This window comes from Schistocerca piceifrons, chromosome 1 (genome assembly GCF_021461385.2).
Source record: "Schistocerca piceifrons isolate TAMUIC-IGC-003096 chromosome 1, iqSchPice1.1, whole genome shotgun sequence".
In the NCBI taxonomy this organism is placed as follows: Eukaryota; Metazoa; Arthropoda; class Insecta; order Orthoptera; family Acrididae; genus Schistocerca; species Schistocerca piceifrons.
The window spans coordinates 198,203,963-198,223,211 of record NC_060138.1 but is presented as its reverse complement, the minus strand read 5'-3'; the positions used below and the strand labels follow the sequence as shown (position 1 = coordinate 198,223,211).

At 43.7% G+C, this 19,249-nt stretch overlaps 1 protein-coding gene across 1 annotated transcript in view; it reads left to right on the top strand.

Annotated features, from left to right (window-relative positions):
• LOC124789427 (maltase 2-like) overlaps positions 1–8,071 on the top strand; it is a 37,925-nt gene extending 29,854 nt beyond the window's left edge. The window contains exons 7-9 of the mRNA XM_047256775.1: positions 97–542; positions 2,044–2,187; positions 7,804–8,071. Coding sequence (XP_047112731.1) covers positions 97–542; positions 2,044–2,187; positions 7,804–7,891 — 678 coding nt within the window. The 3' untranslated portion in view covers positions 7,892–8,071. The remainder of the gene's footprint in view (positions 1–96; positions 543–2,043; positions 2,188–7,803) is intronic.
• Positions 8,072–19,249: the final 11,178 nt, after the last annotated feature.

The following is a 19,249-nucleotide window of genomic DNA, read 5'->3' as shown; positions in this document are numbered from 1 at the left end:
TGCGTGAATTGTAGTGTCAGTGCAACAACTGAATAACTGAAGATTTTTTGGAACTGTATGATCTTCCAGCTTACAGCAGTATTATTTTCTCCGTAGATCGGCAACCACGACCAGCACCGCGTGGCCAGCCGCTACAGCCCAGAGCTGGTGGACGGGATGAATATGCTGGTGACGCTGCTGCCGGGAACCGCCGTCACCTACAACGGAGAAGAGATCGGCATGGAGGATAACTACAACATGACGTGCGAGGTGGCGCACGACCCTCAAGGCTGCTTGGACGGCGTCACTCTCGGGAACTCCAGAGACCCAGAGAGGACGCCCTTCCAGTGGGACGACACCAAGAACGCCGGCTTCAGCACCGGCGACTCGACCTGGCTGCCAGTGAACGAGAACTACGTCACGCTGAACGCCGCGGCCCAGGAGCAGGCCGACAGGAGCCACCTCAAGACCTACCGCCAGCTGGTGGCGCTGAGGCAGGAATCAGCTGTGCAGACTGGCGCCAGCGCAGTCAAGAGTTCCGGCACCGTCTTTGCGTTCTCCAGGTCTGCACTCAATTCATAGCAAGTAAAATGTTGGACTTCACTCCATGGGTCCGGTTCTTAGCATTTGGCCATCTTCACTGTCATCCTCGTAGTCATGGTCAAAGTCACCATTATCATCATGATCAGAGTCACCACTGCCGCGAGGAATTAGCCGAGCGGTCTAAGGTGCTGCAGTCATGGACTGTGCGGCTGGTACCGGCGGAGGTTCGAGTCCTCCCTCGGGCATGGGTGTGTGTGTTTGTCCTTAGGATAATTTAGGTTAAGTAGTGTGTAAGGGACTGATGAACTTAGCAGTTAAGTCCCATAACATTTCACACACATTCATTTTTGAACAGAGTCACCACTTCCATCATCTGGACCATTATCAAGTTTACCATCTTCATCACGAGCACAATCAGCATTGTCAGGATTACCACTACCACTATCAGCATTACAATCATCACTATCTCAACCTCAATCAATATGATGACCATCATCATCGACAGTCGTCAATACCATCATCAACACAAAGACAGGCACCATTCCAATAATCATGATAAATATCACTATTACTATTGCTGACAGCACTGCAACCATCATTATCATCTTAAATCCACACCATTAATGTAATCACCATCCAGATCATCATCCTTTCCACCTACAACTTCATTATTCTTATACTGTCCGGCCCTACCACGAGTGGCCTACCGGGACCATCCGACCGTCGTGTCATCCTCAGTGGAGGATGCGGATAGGAGGGGCGTGGGGTCAGCACACCGCTCTCCCGGTCATTATGATGGTATTCTTGACTGAAGCCGCTACTAATCGGTCGAGTAGCTCCTCAATTGGCATCACGAGGCTGAGTGCACCCCGAAAAATGCCAACAGCGCATGGCAGCCTGGGTGGTCACCCATCCAAGTGCCGACCACGCCCGACAGCGCTTAACTGCGGTGATCTCAAGGTAACCGGTGTACCCACTGCGGCAAGGCCGTTGCCAACTGAATGGTCAGCGTGAGGGATTGCCATCCTCTGGGCGCGGGTTCTATTCCTGGCTGAGTCGGGGAATTTTCTCCACCCAGGGACTGGGTGTTGTGCTGTCCTCATCATCATCCTTTCATCCTCATCGACTGCAGGTCTCTGAAGTGGTGTCAAATTGAAAGACCGGCACCCGGCAAATGGTCAGCCCGATGGGGACCCCTAGACATACGATAAGATAAAAAAAAAGTTCTTATACTATTGATCATCGCCACTACCACTCTCAGCAATACTGCATTTGTCATCTCTTGATGTCTATTAGTCTATTCCGCATTACATAGTGTTGTCCAGACATCTTTGATCAGATACTGTATGGCTTGCTAGATTTTTTTCAACAGAAAACAGGTAAGTCATCAGTATGCTACAGATTATTTCTTAAACGGTACATCATCTTAATATAAGCGATGGGAGAAGTGTTTGTGTAAGCTGTAGTGTACCTGCAAGGCATCACTTGCATTGTACTGGAGCGATGCTGTGTTGTTGGCAGGACTGCGACTGACGGCACCGAAGTGGCTGTGGCTGTGAACCTGAGCACCGAACCAGCCAGCGTGGATCTCGTCAGCGTGCTCGGCCTGTCCAGCAGCTCTTTCGTCGTCAGCGCCTCCAGTATATCCAGCCCACTGCTGCAGGGGTAAGCTAAGCTCTTTGTCGGTAATCGAGTTTCCAGAGGTGTAGAGAAACACAGATCTTGCGGTTCAAAGACGATGCGGAGGCCAGGAATTCGAACAGGAGATTCTCCGTCCCACAAAATGGAAATGAAGTTCCTGCAGAGAGAAATACAATTCTTCGTACATCCATGTGTAAATTGGATGATGGTGGGACATCAACTGGTATAAATTTTTATTAAAAATGAACCCCCTCCAGCTGTACTTAACAAAAAATAAATATGAAATCTTAAGTACAGCTGGAGGAGTTTGATTTTTAATAAGAATTGGAATTGTATAACCATCAGACACAAACACTGAAACTTTGCAGAAACGAACAATGAAGTATGAAACTAGTTAGTAAGTAAAACACCGAGGATTCAAGAATCCATGCAGCAAACATAGTCAGTGGCTGTTGTTGGCTCCCGATTGTGGACAAATTAGCACTGGCGATCTATATGGCTCGACATTCGGTCCACTACTATTATTACAGATGAAGCCCCATTCAGATAAAGGACCACACAGTGCGCATACCTTTTTATTCGCAGATGACCAATTCGTGGTTGCGACCGATGAAGAAGATATCTCCGATATGGTGAGGAAAGTAGTGAAGGGCATAGGAAATGGGGACTGAATTTTGGCACTGAGATGGAACACTTAACGAAAACGCAATAAGCACATCTTGGAATATCAGGAAATATAACCATCGGTAATAGTAATAGTTGTAAATAAATAGCAAGTTCAATTAATTTTGTATCCCGCCTGGGTCTGCTCCTGTAAACTGAAGGGTAGGCCGAATGTAGGAAGCGTAGGAGCAGGTGACGAAAAAATCTCGGTACTGCAGTGAGAATTTAAATCACCTTTACTATAAGAAGAACTAGGATTACATTAGCCTTACGTAACTTTGGCTGAGATGAGCACATAGGTGCGAAGCCGTACATCAAGTTATAAAGTTACAAGTAGTGGCTCGGCCACTATGAAACAGAAACAATGTTGCTTGGTCGTCTGCTCTCCATCAAATGGGCTGAATCCGGAGCGGGGCTCGTAGAGCTGCACAGCGCCGACTAGAGGGAGCTGTCGTCGGTGTCGTTGTCGTAGTGCCAACCTACGATCTTGCACCTACGCCGTGGCATCGTAGCTATCGATATCACAATTAGTAAAGAAGGAACACCTGAAAATGACTAGAGAAACGGATTGAGCTCAGGAAGAAGAGAAACCTTAAATCTGAGCTCTTTTTCGTCGTCCACGAAAGTCGGATACAAAATGGAACTTAATACGCAAGTATATACAAAGCCAGTACTGGGCCAATCACCATCTATGGTCCGAAGTATTGGGCGGTTACGGAAAAGAACCGTAGGAAATCTAAGCTGTAGAAATTGACTTTTTAAGACGAGGATCAAGGACCTCACGTTAGGAACATAGAACAAATGAGAATATGCGTGCAATAACACATAAGAAAGATATCATAATGGATGAAGTAGAACGCAGACAACTTTCTTGCTTTGGACACTTAACTAGAATGGGACAAGAAGGAATGCCCAAAACCGTATTTGAATATAGACCGACAAACAGAAGGTGCGGAGCAAGAACGTGACTTAAATTGATTCAACGGATAGAAAGAAGTATGACCGATAAAATTTTAACTATTGAGGACATACAAAATACCTTATTATGGACGCTGGAATGCGGCAGGAGCCGTAGATCCAGGACGAATATATTGTATATCCCTCCCTCCCCAGTAATCTCCCCAGTTGATGTAACTCGCTTGCCTCAGTCACAGTACGTAAGTGCAGCTGCAGTGGAAGAGAAGCCACACTAACTTCTGGCCCTGAAGAAGGGCAGCAGCCTTTCCAGTAATTGCAGGGGCATCACTGTGGTCCATTGACCGATGTGACCGTGTAACAACAGTCAGGTTGGGCTTGATGTTCTGCTAATGCAGTTTTACTGTATGGTTAAATGATGATGGCATCTTCTCGGATAAGATAATCCCCCATTAGGATCTCCGGTCGGGAACTACTCGGAAAGACATCATCATCAGAAACAACAAAAATGTTAGATCTCAGAGTGGGGTAAATAGGCAAGATATTTAAAAAAGGGAAATGGTTACGTTGCAGTTAGTTATAGTGAGAATTAGTGAAGTTTGATGTTAGAAGGAACAGGATTTCTGGTCGGGTGAGAACAGGGTTATAAATATAAAATAAAATAAGGGTAATGCGGGAGTAGGTCTATTAACGAATAAGAGAAAGGGGTTGTGGGTAAGCTACTATGAACAGCATTGAAAACGCATTATCATAGCCTAGATGGATACGAAAGCAACAACCACTACTGTAGACAGGTTTTTACGCCAACTAGTATCGCAGATAATGAAGAGATTGAAAGAATGGATGGTGGGATAAAAGAAATTCTTCAGATAAACAAAGGGAGAGGAATATTTAATACCAATGGGCTACTGAAATTCGATAATGTGAAGAGAAAGAGAAGGATAAAGAGTCAACTGCGGGAAAGGAATGAAAGAGGAAGCCGCCTGGTAGAATTTTTCGCAGAACAAAACTTTAGTAAACATTACGACTTGATTTACGTATCATGTAAGAAAACTGTATACGTGGAAAAGACCTGGGACACCATAGTTTCAGACTGATTACATAATGGCGAGACAAAGATTTCGAAGAACTGTAGGATGTTCGCAAGGGTTGGTGTGGGCTTGGATAATAATTTATTGGTTACGAACTGCAGAAGGGCAGCATACGATCAAATGGTTATGAAGACAAGGCCTAGCAGAAATCCTTGTCTAGGATAAGAAAGATTGAATGTAACTGAAGAAAGAAGCGAATATAAAAGTGCATAAAATAAACAGGTGAAAGTGAATACAGATGGTTAGAAAATTTAACTGAACGACAATACAAAATGGCTAAGCACGGATGGCTAGAGGACAAATGCAAGGGTGTAGAAGCATTCATGAATAGAAGAAAGATAGATGGCACCTATAGGAAAATTAAAGTGATCTTTATAGAAAAGAGAAGGACCTGTACGCATATAATCAGTTCAACTGATAGTTCAGTGCTAAGCAAAATAGGGGAAGCTGAAAGGTAGAAGTTATATATGGGAGGACTGTACAAGGGAAATGAACTTCAAGTATGTATTATATAAAAGGAAGAGGAAGAACATAAAGATGAAATACTGCGAGCATAGTTAGTCAGAGCACTGAAAGACCTTGGTGGAAACGCGGCCTCTGGTGTAGATGACGCTCCCTTAGAATTATTGCGATCCGTAGGAGATCGTACAATGACAAAAATAATTCACCTAGTCTACAGGATTTATGAGACAGGCAAAGCAGCCTCAGACTTCAAGAAGAATGTAATAATTCCATCTGCAAGGAATCCAGGTACCGACCGGTGTAAATACTACTGACTCATCCGTTTAGTAAGTCATAGTTGCAAAATACCAACACGAATTATTGGCGTAAGAATGGAGAAATAGGAAGAAGTCGGCTACGGAGCAGATCAGCTCCGATTCCGGAGAAATGCAGGAACACGCGAGGCTATATTGATCATATGGTTAATCTCAGAAGATTTGGTGAGGAAAGACAAACATGCTTTTGTAGTATTTGTAGATTCAGAGAAAGTATTTGATAGTATTTACTGGCCTACACGCTTTGAAAGTTTGAAAGTAGCAGGGAAAAAGATAGGGAGCGAAACGTTACTTATAACGTGTGCAGTTGCAGGAAAGATTCGAAGGATATCGAAAGGGAAGTAGTGGCTGAGAAGGGGGTGAAACAGGGTTACATAGTGTTATTCAATCTGTAAATCGAGCAATAGCTGAAGAAAATAGTGTTAAAGTTCAGGATGAAGAAATAAAAAATTTTGTCAGAGACAGCAAAGGATTTGCAATAACAGTTGAACGGAATGGATGGTGTCTTGAAGAGAAATTGTAAGATGAACGTCAACAGAAGTGAAATAAGACTAATGGGATGTACTTGAGTTAAATCAAGCGATTCTGTGGGAATTATATTAAGAAATGAGACACTAAAAGTAGTAGATGTAATTGCCTATTTGTTTTTTAACGAAACAATACTTGAAGCTATATTCGATGCTAATTTCTCTTTTTCAGATACACGTTTCTTGTCACAGCCAATCTGCATTTTGTATTCCCTCTACTTCGGCTGTCGTCAGATATTTCCTGCACAAAAAGCTAAACTCATCTACTGCTTCTAGTGTGTCATTTCCAAATGTAATTCCCTCAGCATTTACAGATTCAATTCGACTAAGTTCCATTACCATAGTTTATGTACATCTCATTATATCTTTTACGAGGTGTGGCTAGAAAAAAACCGGACTAGTACTGGTGAAACAACAAAACGAATGCAATAAGCCTGAAAGTCGCGTGGCCTGTCACGTGACTCTCGCTCCGCCTACTGTTCGAGTTTCATCTGCCTCCTGCACTCAGTCTGCCCGTGGCGTCTGTTTTAAGTAGTTGACGTTTTGTCTGTGCGTCGGAAAATGTTGAGTGTACAGAAAGAACAGCGTGTTAACATCAAATTTTGTTTCAAACTAGGAAAATCTGCACGTGAAACGTTTGTAATGTTACAACAAGTGTACGGCGATGATTGTTTATCGCGAACACAAGTGTTTGGGTGGTTTAAACGATTTAAAGATGGCCGCGAAGACACCAGTGGTGACACTCGCACTGGCAGACCATTGTCAGCAAAAACTGATGCAAACATTGAAAAAATCGGTAAATCGGTAAATCGGTAATCCTTGTCAACTTCTGTTAACTCAAACACTGCTCTGATTGTTAAACGGCGATCTTGTCGAACAAGTTTACCGATTTTTTCAATGTTTGCATCAGTTTTTGCTGACAATGGTCTGCCAGTGCGAGTGTCATCACTGGTGTCTTCGCGGCCATCTTTAAATCGTTTAAACCACTCAAACACTTGTGTTCGCGATAAACAATCATCGCCGTACACTTGTTGTAACATTACAAACGTTTCACTTGCAGATTTTCCTAGTTTGAAACAAAATTTGATGTTAAAACGCTGTTCTTTCTGTACACTCAACATTTTCCGACGCACAGACAAAACGTCAACTACTTAAAACAGACGCCACGGGCAGACTGAGTGCAGGAGGCAGATGAAACTCGAGCAGTAGGCGGAGCGAGAGTCACGTGACAGGCCACGCGACTTTCAGCCTTATTGCATTCGTTTTATTGTTTCACCAGTACTAGTCCGGTTTTTTTTCTAGCCACACCTCGTATATATACTATCCGCAGCATTCAAAAGATCTTCCAAGTCGTTTCAGTGTAATTATAAATAAATTATTGTAATTCAGTTAGGGACTTGAACGCCTTACGAAATTAGCATCTTACTAAACGAAGGCATACTTCCAGATTATCATTTTACACAAGAATACACAAAGATACCATAGTGGATAACAGAACAGACGAATGATTGACACCACGTATGTTATCAGGGATCTCTGTGCCATATACTGCAGCTATGTTAAACGTGATCTAGCTGAACTTCACGACTGCGAAATATCTCAGCAGCTGAAACTTGAGATGTGTGGGAGGAGCACTGTTACCTGAATCCCCTCTTCTTGTTCCTGCAGCTCGGCGGTGGACGCGTCTTCGCTGACGCTCTCTGGCCACGAGTCTGTCACCATCATCACGGCGCCGGCCAAGATCCGGAGGAAGTAAGTGAGCTTCACGGGCTCACCCTCCAGTCGATGGAATCCTGACTCACTTTCTACATCTTTGTGGAATCTGCCTGTTATAAACATCACTCTTGAGAGTTTTTGTAATGCTATGCCAGTGTGAAATGACATTAGCTACTCTTGTTTGACACGCAAATAAAATACGCTTTTGCATTTCATTTCATCCGGAAAAGATTATTTATTTTCTCACTAGTGGACAACATACAAATTTATTTCAACATAATACTAACTGTCCAGTGTGTGCATCTTGCAAGTAGCTGCATACAGCAAGAAGAATCCTGCGAATATTTTAGTTTTATAATTTTGTACACTGTTATGAAAGTGTCGTGTGGAAATTGTATCGTTGGTATGCTGATATGTTTAAGGCTTTGGGTCCGTCACTGAACGCTTGGAACCTACCACACCGTTTCTCTTATTTATACCTATTTTCGTTTACGATGTACTACAACATACTACAATATTTCTTCTTTCTTGGCCTTAATAATGAAAGGGACTTTTACTTTTTCTAATGGGTCTGGTTTCATCAGGTAGACGTAATGAACTTGCGTTGGAACATTCTGAATCTGGAGCTAGTAATACTTGAGTGAAATATTAAGAACTGCAATGAAGTAATGGAACCAAAGGCAAAGTATTTACCTAACTCACCCTTTTTATTTGCTTCATCGCAATTCATGATAAACGCCATACACAATTTCTTTGTTTCTTACAACGGTGTTCGACGTCTTTCCGAGGTCACTTCGACCATGCACAGATACAGACACACATACCAAGAGAAAGGATGATTTAACTTTTACTCCGCCTACATTTGTCTTCTTCTTCCCCTTGTGATGACAAACTGTGGTCGTAGGGCAAACATAAATGCTCGAGTGAACTCTTAATCTGTTGCCAAATACATCAAGTAGAGGAAGTTTAAACGTTATGGTAAATCATGAACTCAAACGGATCAATTTACGTCGCAGATGCAGGAGTTAAAATATGACGACAACCATAAATGTTTTTTGTGAATCATTTCACGAAAAACTGACTATGTGAAGTCAACAACTCCATTTATATTTACCTTATTGTTGCTGCGTGTGTGTATTACAATCAGCTAATTAATAGTTTGATTTTGAATGTCGCTGTCTTGGCTGCATGGTATTTTATTAAAACCGGCTTCGCAGCTGTCACCAGATGAAAACGAGAAAATAGAAACAAAAACATATCAATAGATTTACAAAACAAGGCAATGGACAATAAATGTGCGAATTAAATGATCAAGTCACCAAAAATTTCAGCAGAGGCATGAAAGCGAGTAGTAAGTACTTAAAAGAGCAGAGAGTACATTTTTGTAGATGAAATTTGCAATGACTGGTGGAAGTGACGCTAGAAAACTACCATTTACAGACAACTGTAAAGATATATATTTAACAATGTAGTGCATGTTAGAAGAGGTAAAACGTAAAATCTTTTTTAAATTTTTAAGATGAGGCAACACATAAATATTTAAAAATGTATGATAAATTTAACGTATGTAAAAGCTACAGACCACACCATTTCACACGTGGTAAAAGAACATAATACACTGAGTAGTCAAAGAAACTGGTACACCTGCCTAATCGTGTAGAGCATCCACGAACACGCAGGAATGCCGCAACACGACGTGGCATGGACTCGACTAATGTCTGAAGTAGTACTGGAGCGAACTGACACCATGAATTCTGCAGGGCTGCCCATCAATCCGTAAGGCTACAAGGGGGTGGCGATCATTTATGAAAAGCACACTGCATGTCATCCCAGATATGCCTAATAATGTTCGTGACTGGTGAGTTTCGTGACCACCGGAAGTGTTTAAACTCAGAAGAGAGTTCCTGGAGCCAGTCTGTAGCACTTCTGGACGTGTGAGGTGTCGCGTTTTTCTGCTGGAATTGCCGAAGTCCGTCGGAATGTACAACGGACATGAATGGATACAGGTGATCAGGCAGGATGCTCACGTACGTGTCACCTGTCAGAGGTTATCTAGACGTAGCAGGTGTCCCATATAAATCCAAATGCACACGCCCCACACCATTACAGAGCCTCTACCAGCTTGAACAGTCCTCTCTTGACATTCAGGGTCCATGGATTCATGAAGTTGTCTCCGTACCCATACACCTCCATCCGCTCGATACAATTTCAAACGAGACTCGTCCGACCAGGCAACATGTTTTGAGACATCAATAGTCAATGTCGGTGTTGACGGGATCAGGCGAGGCGTAAAGCTTTGTGTCACGCAGTCATCAAGGGTACATGAGTGGGCTTTAGGCTCCGCAAGCCAATATTGATGATGTTCCATTGAATGGTTCGCGCACTGGGACTTGTTGAGGGCACAGTACTGAAATCTGCACGAATTTTCGGAAGGGTCGCACTTCTGTCACGCTGAACGATTTTCTGCATCCGTCGTTGGTCCCATTCTTGCAGTATCTCTTTCCGGCCTCAGCGATGTCGGAGATGTGGTGTTTTACCGGATTCCTTTAAATCTTGATAACCTGCCATTGTAGTAGGTAGTAGCCGATCTAACAACTGCGCCAGAAACCTGTTGTCTTATAGAGGCGTTGCCGACGCACCGCCGTATTCTGCCTGTTTACATATCTCTGTATTTGAATACGCATGCCTATACCAATTTCTTTGACGAATCAGTGTATACGGGGCAGTAATTTGAAAACGATGCAGATGGAAAACAGTAAGTAAACTGCTTATTGTTCCAAAATTAATCACCATAGCTGTTAATACATTAATCCCAGAACTAGACAAGACGGTTATTGATTTCTTGCAAAAAGGGTTGCCTTTGCCTGTGGGCGGGTCAACATGTTGCCAAGATAGGTTTGACTACACAGTAGATGTTTCGCTGGAAAGCTCTGACCAGTATTCCACATAATCCCGTCCTCTGCCCATGATGTTTCCATACTCTTGGAGCCCAGAAAACAAACATTCGTAGCTGTCGATTGTTTCTAACGGAGAGATGCGCGCCTGAATACAATCATGGTTCCACAGGTAACAGCAAACCTTCTTCGGTGAAAGCTTTGACCGTCTTGTTACACGACGGGATAAAAGTATTAACAGTTATGGCGATTACATTTGAAGTAATAAAAAGTTTAGTTACTTTCCTTGCATTTGTCTGGTTTTCCGTTGACTGCCGCTTATACACTGACGGAAAAAAGTCGATACACCAAGAAAGAGGTGTCAGACATAAACAACAGTTAGTTGGCGAGTTTCTACATCTGAAAGATGATGTCTGTTCAAATTTCACGCTAGTTGCATTAGAGTAGTGCTAGTAGCGCCTCTATGCAGATGCAGATCAGATTTGCTTTAAATACACGCTGTGATGATCTTAAGGGTTAGTTATCTGTGAGATTGAACGTGGTGAGTTGATGTTAGTCAACAATGCCTTTAAGGCGACAAAGACACCATCAACACCTCACTGAGTTTGAACGAGGTTGTGTAATAAGTCTACGAGAAGCTGGGTCTTCCTTCTACATCTACATCTACATCTACATACTACGCAATCCACCATACGGTGCGTGGCAGAGGGTACCTCGTACCGCAACTAGCATCTTCTCTCCCTGTTCCGCTCCAAAACAGAACGAGGGAAAAATGACTGCCTATATGCCTCTGTACGAGCCCTAATCTCTCTTATCTTATCTTTGTGGTCTTTCCGCGAAATATAAGTTGGCGGCAGTAAAATTGCACCGCAGTCAGCATCAAATGCTGGTTCTCTAAATTTCCTCGGTAGCGATTCACGAAAAGAACGCCTCCTTTCCTCCAGAGACTCCCACCCGAGTTCCTGAAGCATTTCCGTAACACTCGCGTGATGATCAAACCTACCAGTAACAAATCTAGCAGCCCGCCCATGAATTGCTTCTATGTCCTCCCTCAATCCGACCTGTTAGGGATCCCAAACGCTCGAGCAGTAGTGAAGAATAGGTCGTATTAGTGTTTTATAAGCGGTCTCCTTTACAGATGAACCACATCTTTCCAAAATTCTGCCAATGAACCGAAGACGACTATCCGCCTTCCCCGCAACTGCCATCAAATGCTTGTCCGACTTCATATCGCTCTGCAATGTTACGCCCAAATATTTAATAGACGTGACTGTGTCAGGCGCTACACTACTAATGGAGTATTCAAACATTACGGGATTCTTTTTGATGTGTCGACAGAAGTGCCGACACAGTGTGGTTTGAGGAGACTGAAATGCACGCTATAAGCTCACGCAGGATGGCGTGAGGTCTGAAACAGGATACGTAATGAATGCTATAAAGAAAAGTACGTAGCTTCTGGATAATGGCGCCTTGCTAGGTCGTAGCCATTGACTTAGCTGAAGGCTATGCTACCTATATTCTCGGCAAATGAGAGAGTCTCCGTCCGTGTAGTCGCTAGCAAAGTCGGCCGTACAACTGGGGCGAGTGCTAGTAAGTCTCTCGAGACCTGCCGTGTGGTGGCGCTAGGTCTGCGATCACTGACAGTGGCGACACGCGGGTCCGACGTATACTAATGGACCGCGGCCGATTTAAAGGCTACCACCTAGCAAGTGTTGTGTCTGACGTTGACACCACACTTTTTCCTATTCATCTGCATTAATTTACATTTATCTATATTTAGAGTTAGCTGCCATTCTTTACACCATTCACAAATCCTGTCCAAGTCATCTTATATCCTCCTACAGTCACCAACGACGACACCTTCCCGTACACCACAGCATCATCAGCAAACATCCGCACATTGCTACCCACCCTATCCAAAAGATCATTTATGTAGATAGAAAACAACAGCGGACCTACCACACTTCACTGGGGCACTCCAGATGATACCCTCACCTCCGATGAACACTCACCATCGAGGACAACATACTGGGTTCTATTACTTAAGAAGTCTTCGAGCCACTCACATATTTGGGAACGAATCCCATATGCTCGTACCTTAGTTAGGAGTCTGCAGTGGGGCTCCGAATCAAACGCTTTCCGGAAGTCAAGGAATATGGCATCCGTCTGATACCCTTCATCCATGGTTCGCAGGATATCATGTGGAAAAAGGGCGAGTTGCGTTTCGCAGGAGCGATGCTTTCTAAAGCCGTTCTGATGCATGGACAGCAACTTCTCTGTCTCAAGGAAATTCATTGTATTCGAACTGAGAGTATGTTGGAGAATCCTGCTACAAACCGATGTGAAGGATATTGGTCTGTAATTTTGAGGATCCGTCTTTCTACCCTTCTTATATACAGGCGTCACCTGCGTTTTTTCCAGTCGCTCGGGACTTTACGTTGGGCAAGAGATTCGCGATAAATGCAAGCTAAGTAAGGAGCCAATGCAGTAGAGTACTCTCTGTAAAACCGAATTGGAATCCCATCAGGACCCGGCGATTTATTTATTTATTTTCAACCCATTCAGCTGCTTCACAACCCCAGGGATTATCACTATGCCCTCCATACGGGAATCTGTACGAGACTCAGACGGCGGTATGTTTGTACGATCCTCCTGCGTGAAAGATTTCTCAAATGCTAAATTTAAAATTTCAGCTTTCGTTTTGCTGTCTTCCGTTGCCTTGCCACACTGATCAGTGAGTGACTGGATGGAAGCCTTCGACCAGCTTACCGATTTTACGTAAGACCAGAATTTCCTTGGGTTTTCAGCAAGATCTTTTGCTAAGGTATGACGGTGGTAGTGGTTGTATGCTTCGCGCATCGCTCTTTTTACAGCATCACGAATCTCTACTAACTTTCGCCTGTCCTCACTCTCCGATTCTGCGATGTTGCAGAAAAACTTGGCAGGAATGTAGCCACTGTACGTGGTTACTGGCAGTAGTGTTGACGAAAATGTTCTTGCGCAAGAAGACCGGCCACGTGGTACTACCTATGGGGCTACCTAGGGGGAAGACCATTGTGTTCGGCCTATGGCTTTGGCGTCTCGTACTGCATCTGAGCAGCAATTCGAGCAGCAGCTGACACCACAGTGGCGCAAAGGACTGTCACAAATCGATTACTTCTTCAAGGACAGCTCCGAGTCATATACCTGTAGCGCGCATTCCACTGACCCCAACCCACCGCCATTTGCGACATCTGTGTTGTCAAGCGAGAGCTCATCGGAGGGCAGGGTTGAGGTCTATTGTGTTTTCTGATGAAAGTTGACCCTGTCTCGAAGATGGCTGTGTGTTCGTTAGAAGAAGTTCAGCTGAGGGCCTGTAATCAACCTTTCTGCGTGCTACAGACATTGGATCTATACCTGTTGACACTTATGGGATGCTATTTCGTACTACAGCAGGAGCACTCTCGTCGTTATCTCACGCAACCTGACTACAAATCTGTACGGCAATCTCTTGGTTTGACCTGTTTTATTGCCATTCATGAACAGCATTCCACGGGGTGTTTTCCAACACGATAACGCTCAGCCACATACCGCTGTTGCAATCCAAAATGCTCTACAGAGTGGCGACATGTTGCCTTGGCCTACTCGATCACCAGATCTGTCTTAAATACAGCACATATGACACATCGGCAGACGACAACTCTAGTGTCATTCACAACCATGCCTCGGGGATGGATGTGTGTGATGTCCTTAGGTTAGTTAGGTTTAAGTAGTTCTAAGTTCTAGGGGACTAATGACCTCAGATGTTATGTCCCATAGTGCTCAGAGCTATTTGAACAATCTGAGGAGAAGGAGCGATAAATTTCATGAGAAGTCCTGCCGTAACGAAAAGCGCCTTTCTTTTAATGATTGCCAACCGAACTCAGGTATTAATCAGTGGCGCTCTGTCTCCTGTTTCGTGACAGTACAAAACAAGCTGCCCTTCCTTGAAGTTTTTGGATGTCCTCCGTTGATCCCATCTGATCGGCATCCCAAACCGCACAGCAATACTCGGAAGAGGACGTACAGGTTTAGTGTAGGCAGTCTCGTTAGTAGAGCTGTTGTATTTTCTCAGTTTTCTGCCAATAAAATTTGGTTTTTCTTTAGACACAACATTATCTATGTGATCGTTCAATGTTAAGTTATTTGTAACTGTAACCTCTAAGTATTTAGCTGAATTTAAAGCCGTCAGATTTGTGTGATTTATCACCTACCCGAAATTTAGCAGGTTTCTTTTAGTACTCACGTGGGAGACATGACACTTCTCGCTATTAAAGTCAATTTCCACTGTGCGCATCACACATGTGCCATGTCTAGATCATTTTGCAGTTTATTTTGTTCATCAAATGACTTTATAAGATAGTAAATGACAGTATCATCTACAAAGAATCTAAAAGTGCTCCTCAGATTGCCTCCTAAATCGCTTATGTACACCAGGTACAACAGAGGGCTTATAAAACCTCCTCGAGGAACGTTAATTATTACTTCTGTTTTACTCGATCACTTTCCCTCACTTACTACAAACTGTGACCTTTCTGAAAGGAAATCAGGAATGCAGACGATAGTTCATAGGTACGCAATTGGTTAGAGGTCGCTTGTGAGGTATGGTGTCAAAAAGCATTCTGAAATTTTAATAATATGGGTTCAGTTTGACATCCCCTATCAATAGCACTCTTTACTTAATGAGGATAAAAATCTAGTTGAGTTTCAAAACAACGATATTTTCTGAATACGTGTTGTCTGTTTGTCAGTAAATCGTTCTCTTCGAGATAGCTGATAATTTTCTAATACAGCTTATGTTCACAAATCTTACTTCAAATCGACGTTGGCGACGTGGGTCTATAATTCAGCGGATTACTCCTATTTCCTGTCTTGGGTACTGGAGTGACTTGGGCAATTTTTGAGTCTTCAGATACGGATCTTTCAAGAGCGATCGGTGGTGCATGAATGCTAAATATGGAACTATTGTATCGGCAAACTCTGAGAGGAACCTGACTGATATACAATTAGGATCGGAGACCTTGCCTTAATTAAGTGATTTAAGGTGCTTTGCTACGCCGATGATATCTACTTTTAAGTTACTCACGTTGGTTCGAGTTCTGGAGTATTTATCTTGTCTTCTTTGGTGAAGGAATTTCAGTAAACCGCATTTTGTAACTATGCTTCAGTGGTACTTCATTAGTAACATCACCATTGTTGTCGAGCAGCGAAGTGAAATATCTGACATAAATGGCAGTACCTTTTGACTCCATTAACTTAAAAGCTTAAATTTTCCATGTCCTAAAGGGGCCGTAGATCTTAGTATTTGATGTAAACTTCAGTTTTTACGTCTACTCGTTCTTGAGAAAAGGATGTCAACGTCAGATAGACAGACAGTCAGACAGACGAACGGTCACCAAATTTATCATTAAAAGTTTCCGTTTTTACTGACTGAACTACGGAACCAAACAAACTGTCTAACTTGTTTAGAGAAGCCTCACACTTGAGAGGTGCTCTTTCTCTGGCTGTGAAACCTTATGCTGTAGAATAATCATCTCATCAAACGATGAACACAACCTTTTTGTGAAAAGGACCTAAAATCCTCCTTTATTTATTAATGACATGCCTGCTTGCTATTTCATGCCCAAGTAAAATGAAGAAAATCATTGCCGAAGTTAACTTAGTAGAAAATTTAGACGTACATGGACAAAACAGTGTAGCAGTATAACTAAAACCTGACTTGTACACTATTTTTATATTTTATTCATAACTGACTGAAATGCTACTGTTATGTGTGTCTTATTTTACGGCATTCAAAAAGGAAGCATTGTTTAATAGACGACACTTGCAGGTAGCTTCAAAGATTAGGGAAAGAAAAGTATAATTAATTGTACCTGTGTAATTCCCTGTTTCTTCGTGTCACATTCGGTCTGACAATACATGAATATTTGTTCATCAAATGTCGCTTTTAGATATCGCTAACGTGTATTTCAATAGCACTTTACTTAGTTTATAAGCAGACTTGGTAAAAATAGTGTTACTTGCTTTAAGGTTTTAACATAATGTTTTCTATCATTCGTAGCATCTGAAGATGGCCATTGAGGCCGAAATCGGTTATGATTGTGTTAGAAAAATTATTGTGTTACGGAATAAACGAATTTTCTTGATGCAAATACTGAGATCTTTTGGATGCTTTTGAGCACAGTTGAGATTGTTGCGCTGGAGCTACACTAAGATTTCGCTAATATAATACTCTGTGACTGACTGTTTAGTTTTAATATTGTACTGATATTAAAATATCCACGGGTGTGCTGCCGGTCTATAGTGTCCAACGGGCACAATATTTCGGCGAACATACATGTCGCCATCATCAGGTGAACTGACGGACTGAGCTCCTGTGAACATGCCGGCACGGAGATCCGTACGCTATGGCTGCTCAGAGGGAACTGGGTTCGGTCGCAGCGGCGGCCGATTTAAATACCCTCTGCCCGCGGCGCGTCCCCTCCGCCGTCCGCGCCCCGCGCCACGGTCGCGCGGTGGAACAGATTGCGACGGCGTCTGAGATGACGTCGGTATGATGGCTCTGTCCGCCGTGGTCGTCACAACTATACGTTTGCTCGATTTACTCTTGATTAACCCAATCGCTGGTTCCCAAGCCTTGCTAAGATTATAGCCACAGTCACGTTTTATGAGGTCGTCATTGGTGCGAATTTCGATGGCCTCTCTAACAACGCTGTCCCAGTATCTCGACGTCTGTACCAGAATCCTCGTGCGGTCATACTCCATGGCGTGATTTTCCGACAAACAATGTTCAACGACCGCCGACTTGCTCGGATATATCAGTCGAGTGTGCCTCTGGTGTTCACGGCATCGATCCTCGACGGTACGCATCGTCTGACCAATATACGACTTGCCACATTGACACGGAATCTGGTACACGCCGGCCTTCCTCAAACCGAGGTCATCTTTGGCGCTCCCCACCAGTGCACGAGTTTTATTTGGAGGACAAAACACAGTTCCGACCCGGTGTTTCTTCAGAATGCGGGCGATTTTCCCCGAGAGTGCGCCTGTGTATGGAATAAATGCAGTGCCTACCTCCTCCCTCGTGACTTCATCCATCTCAACAGGTTGTGCTGCAGTGGTTTGGGGGAGAGCATGTTGAATCTGCCACTCTGAGTACCCATTTTTTCGAAATACAGTTCTCAGATGTTTCAATTCCTGGGGTAGACTCTCTGCGTCAGAGATAGTGCGCGCCCTATGTACTAGAGTTTTAAGCACCCCATTCCTCTGTGAAGGGTGGCGGCAGCTGTCTGCGTGCAAATACAGATCAGTGTGCGTTGTCTTCCGATACACACCATGACCTAGGGTGCCGTCAGCCCTTCTCTTGACCAAGACGTCAAGGAAAGGTAATTTACCCTCCATTTCAGTCTCCATAGTGAATTTGATGTTGGGGTGTATGGAGTTTAGATGTGTAAGTAAGTCAAGGAGTTTATCCATACCATGTGGCCAGATGACGAACGTGTCGTCCACGTAACGGAAAAAGCAAGTAGGTTTCCATACGGATGACGACAGGCATCCTCCTCGAAGTTCTCCATATACAAATTCGCTACCACCGGTGAGAGTGGGCTACCCATGGCGACTCCCTCCGTTTGTTCGTAGTATTCTCCATCAAAAAGAAAATACGTGGAAGTCAAGACATGCCTAAAAAGTTCAGTGGTCTTCTCGTCAAACTTCTGACTAATCAATTCTAGTGACTCTCGGAGGGGTACCCTCGTAAACAAGGAAACGACGTCAAAACTCACCATGATATCTGACTCATCCAACCTGAAGCTATCAAGGCGTTTAACAAAATCCACGGAATTACGGATGTGATGAGGGCATTTACCCACATAAGGACTTAATATTCCCGTCAGGTATTCGGCCAACAAATATGTAGGTGCCCTGATGTTGCTGACAAGGGGGCGTAATGGTACCTCCTCTTTGTGAACCTTCGGGAGTCCATATAGTCTAGGCGGTACCGGACCTTGGGGTAACAATTTCTTAGCGTCACCCTCCCGTAAATCTGCGTCCTTGAGAAGCGCCCTCGTCTTGTTCTCCACCTTCTTTATAGGGTCAACGCTGATCTTCCGGTAGGAATCGTCATTTAGCAGGCTCTGCATCTTATCAGTGTAGTCCTTATGGGAGACAACAACTGTAGCATTGCCTTTGTCAGCCGGTAAGACAACAATTTCAGAGCGCTCCCTCAGATCACGAATGGCCGCCCTCTCTTTACTGCTGATATTTGACTTCATCGGCTTGGATTTCGTCAACGCACGACAAGTTTCACGACGTATTTCCTCGGCTGATTCTGGCGGAAGTCGAGCTGCAACCTGTTCAACAGCACTAACAATTTCTGCGACCGGAGTGAACTTGGGGGTGGGAGCGAAGTTGAGACCTTTCTGCAAAACCGAGACCGCATCATCACTCAACACCATGCCACTCAAATTGATGACAGTCTTGCACGGAAC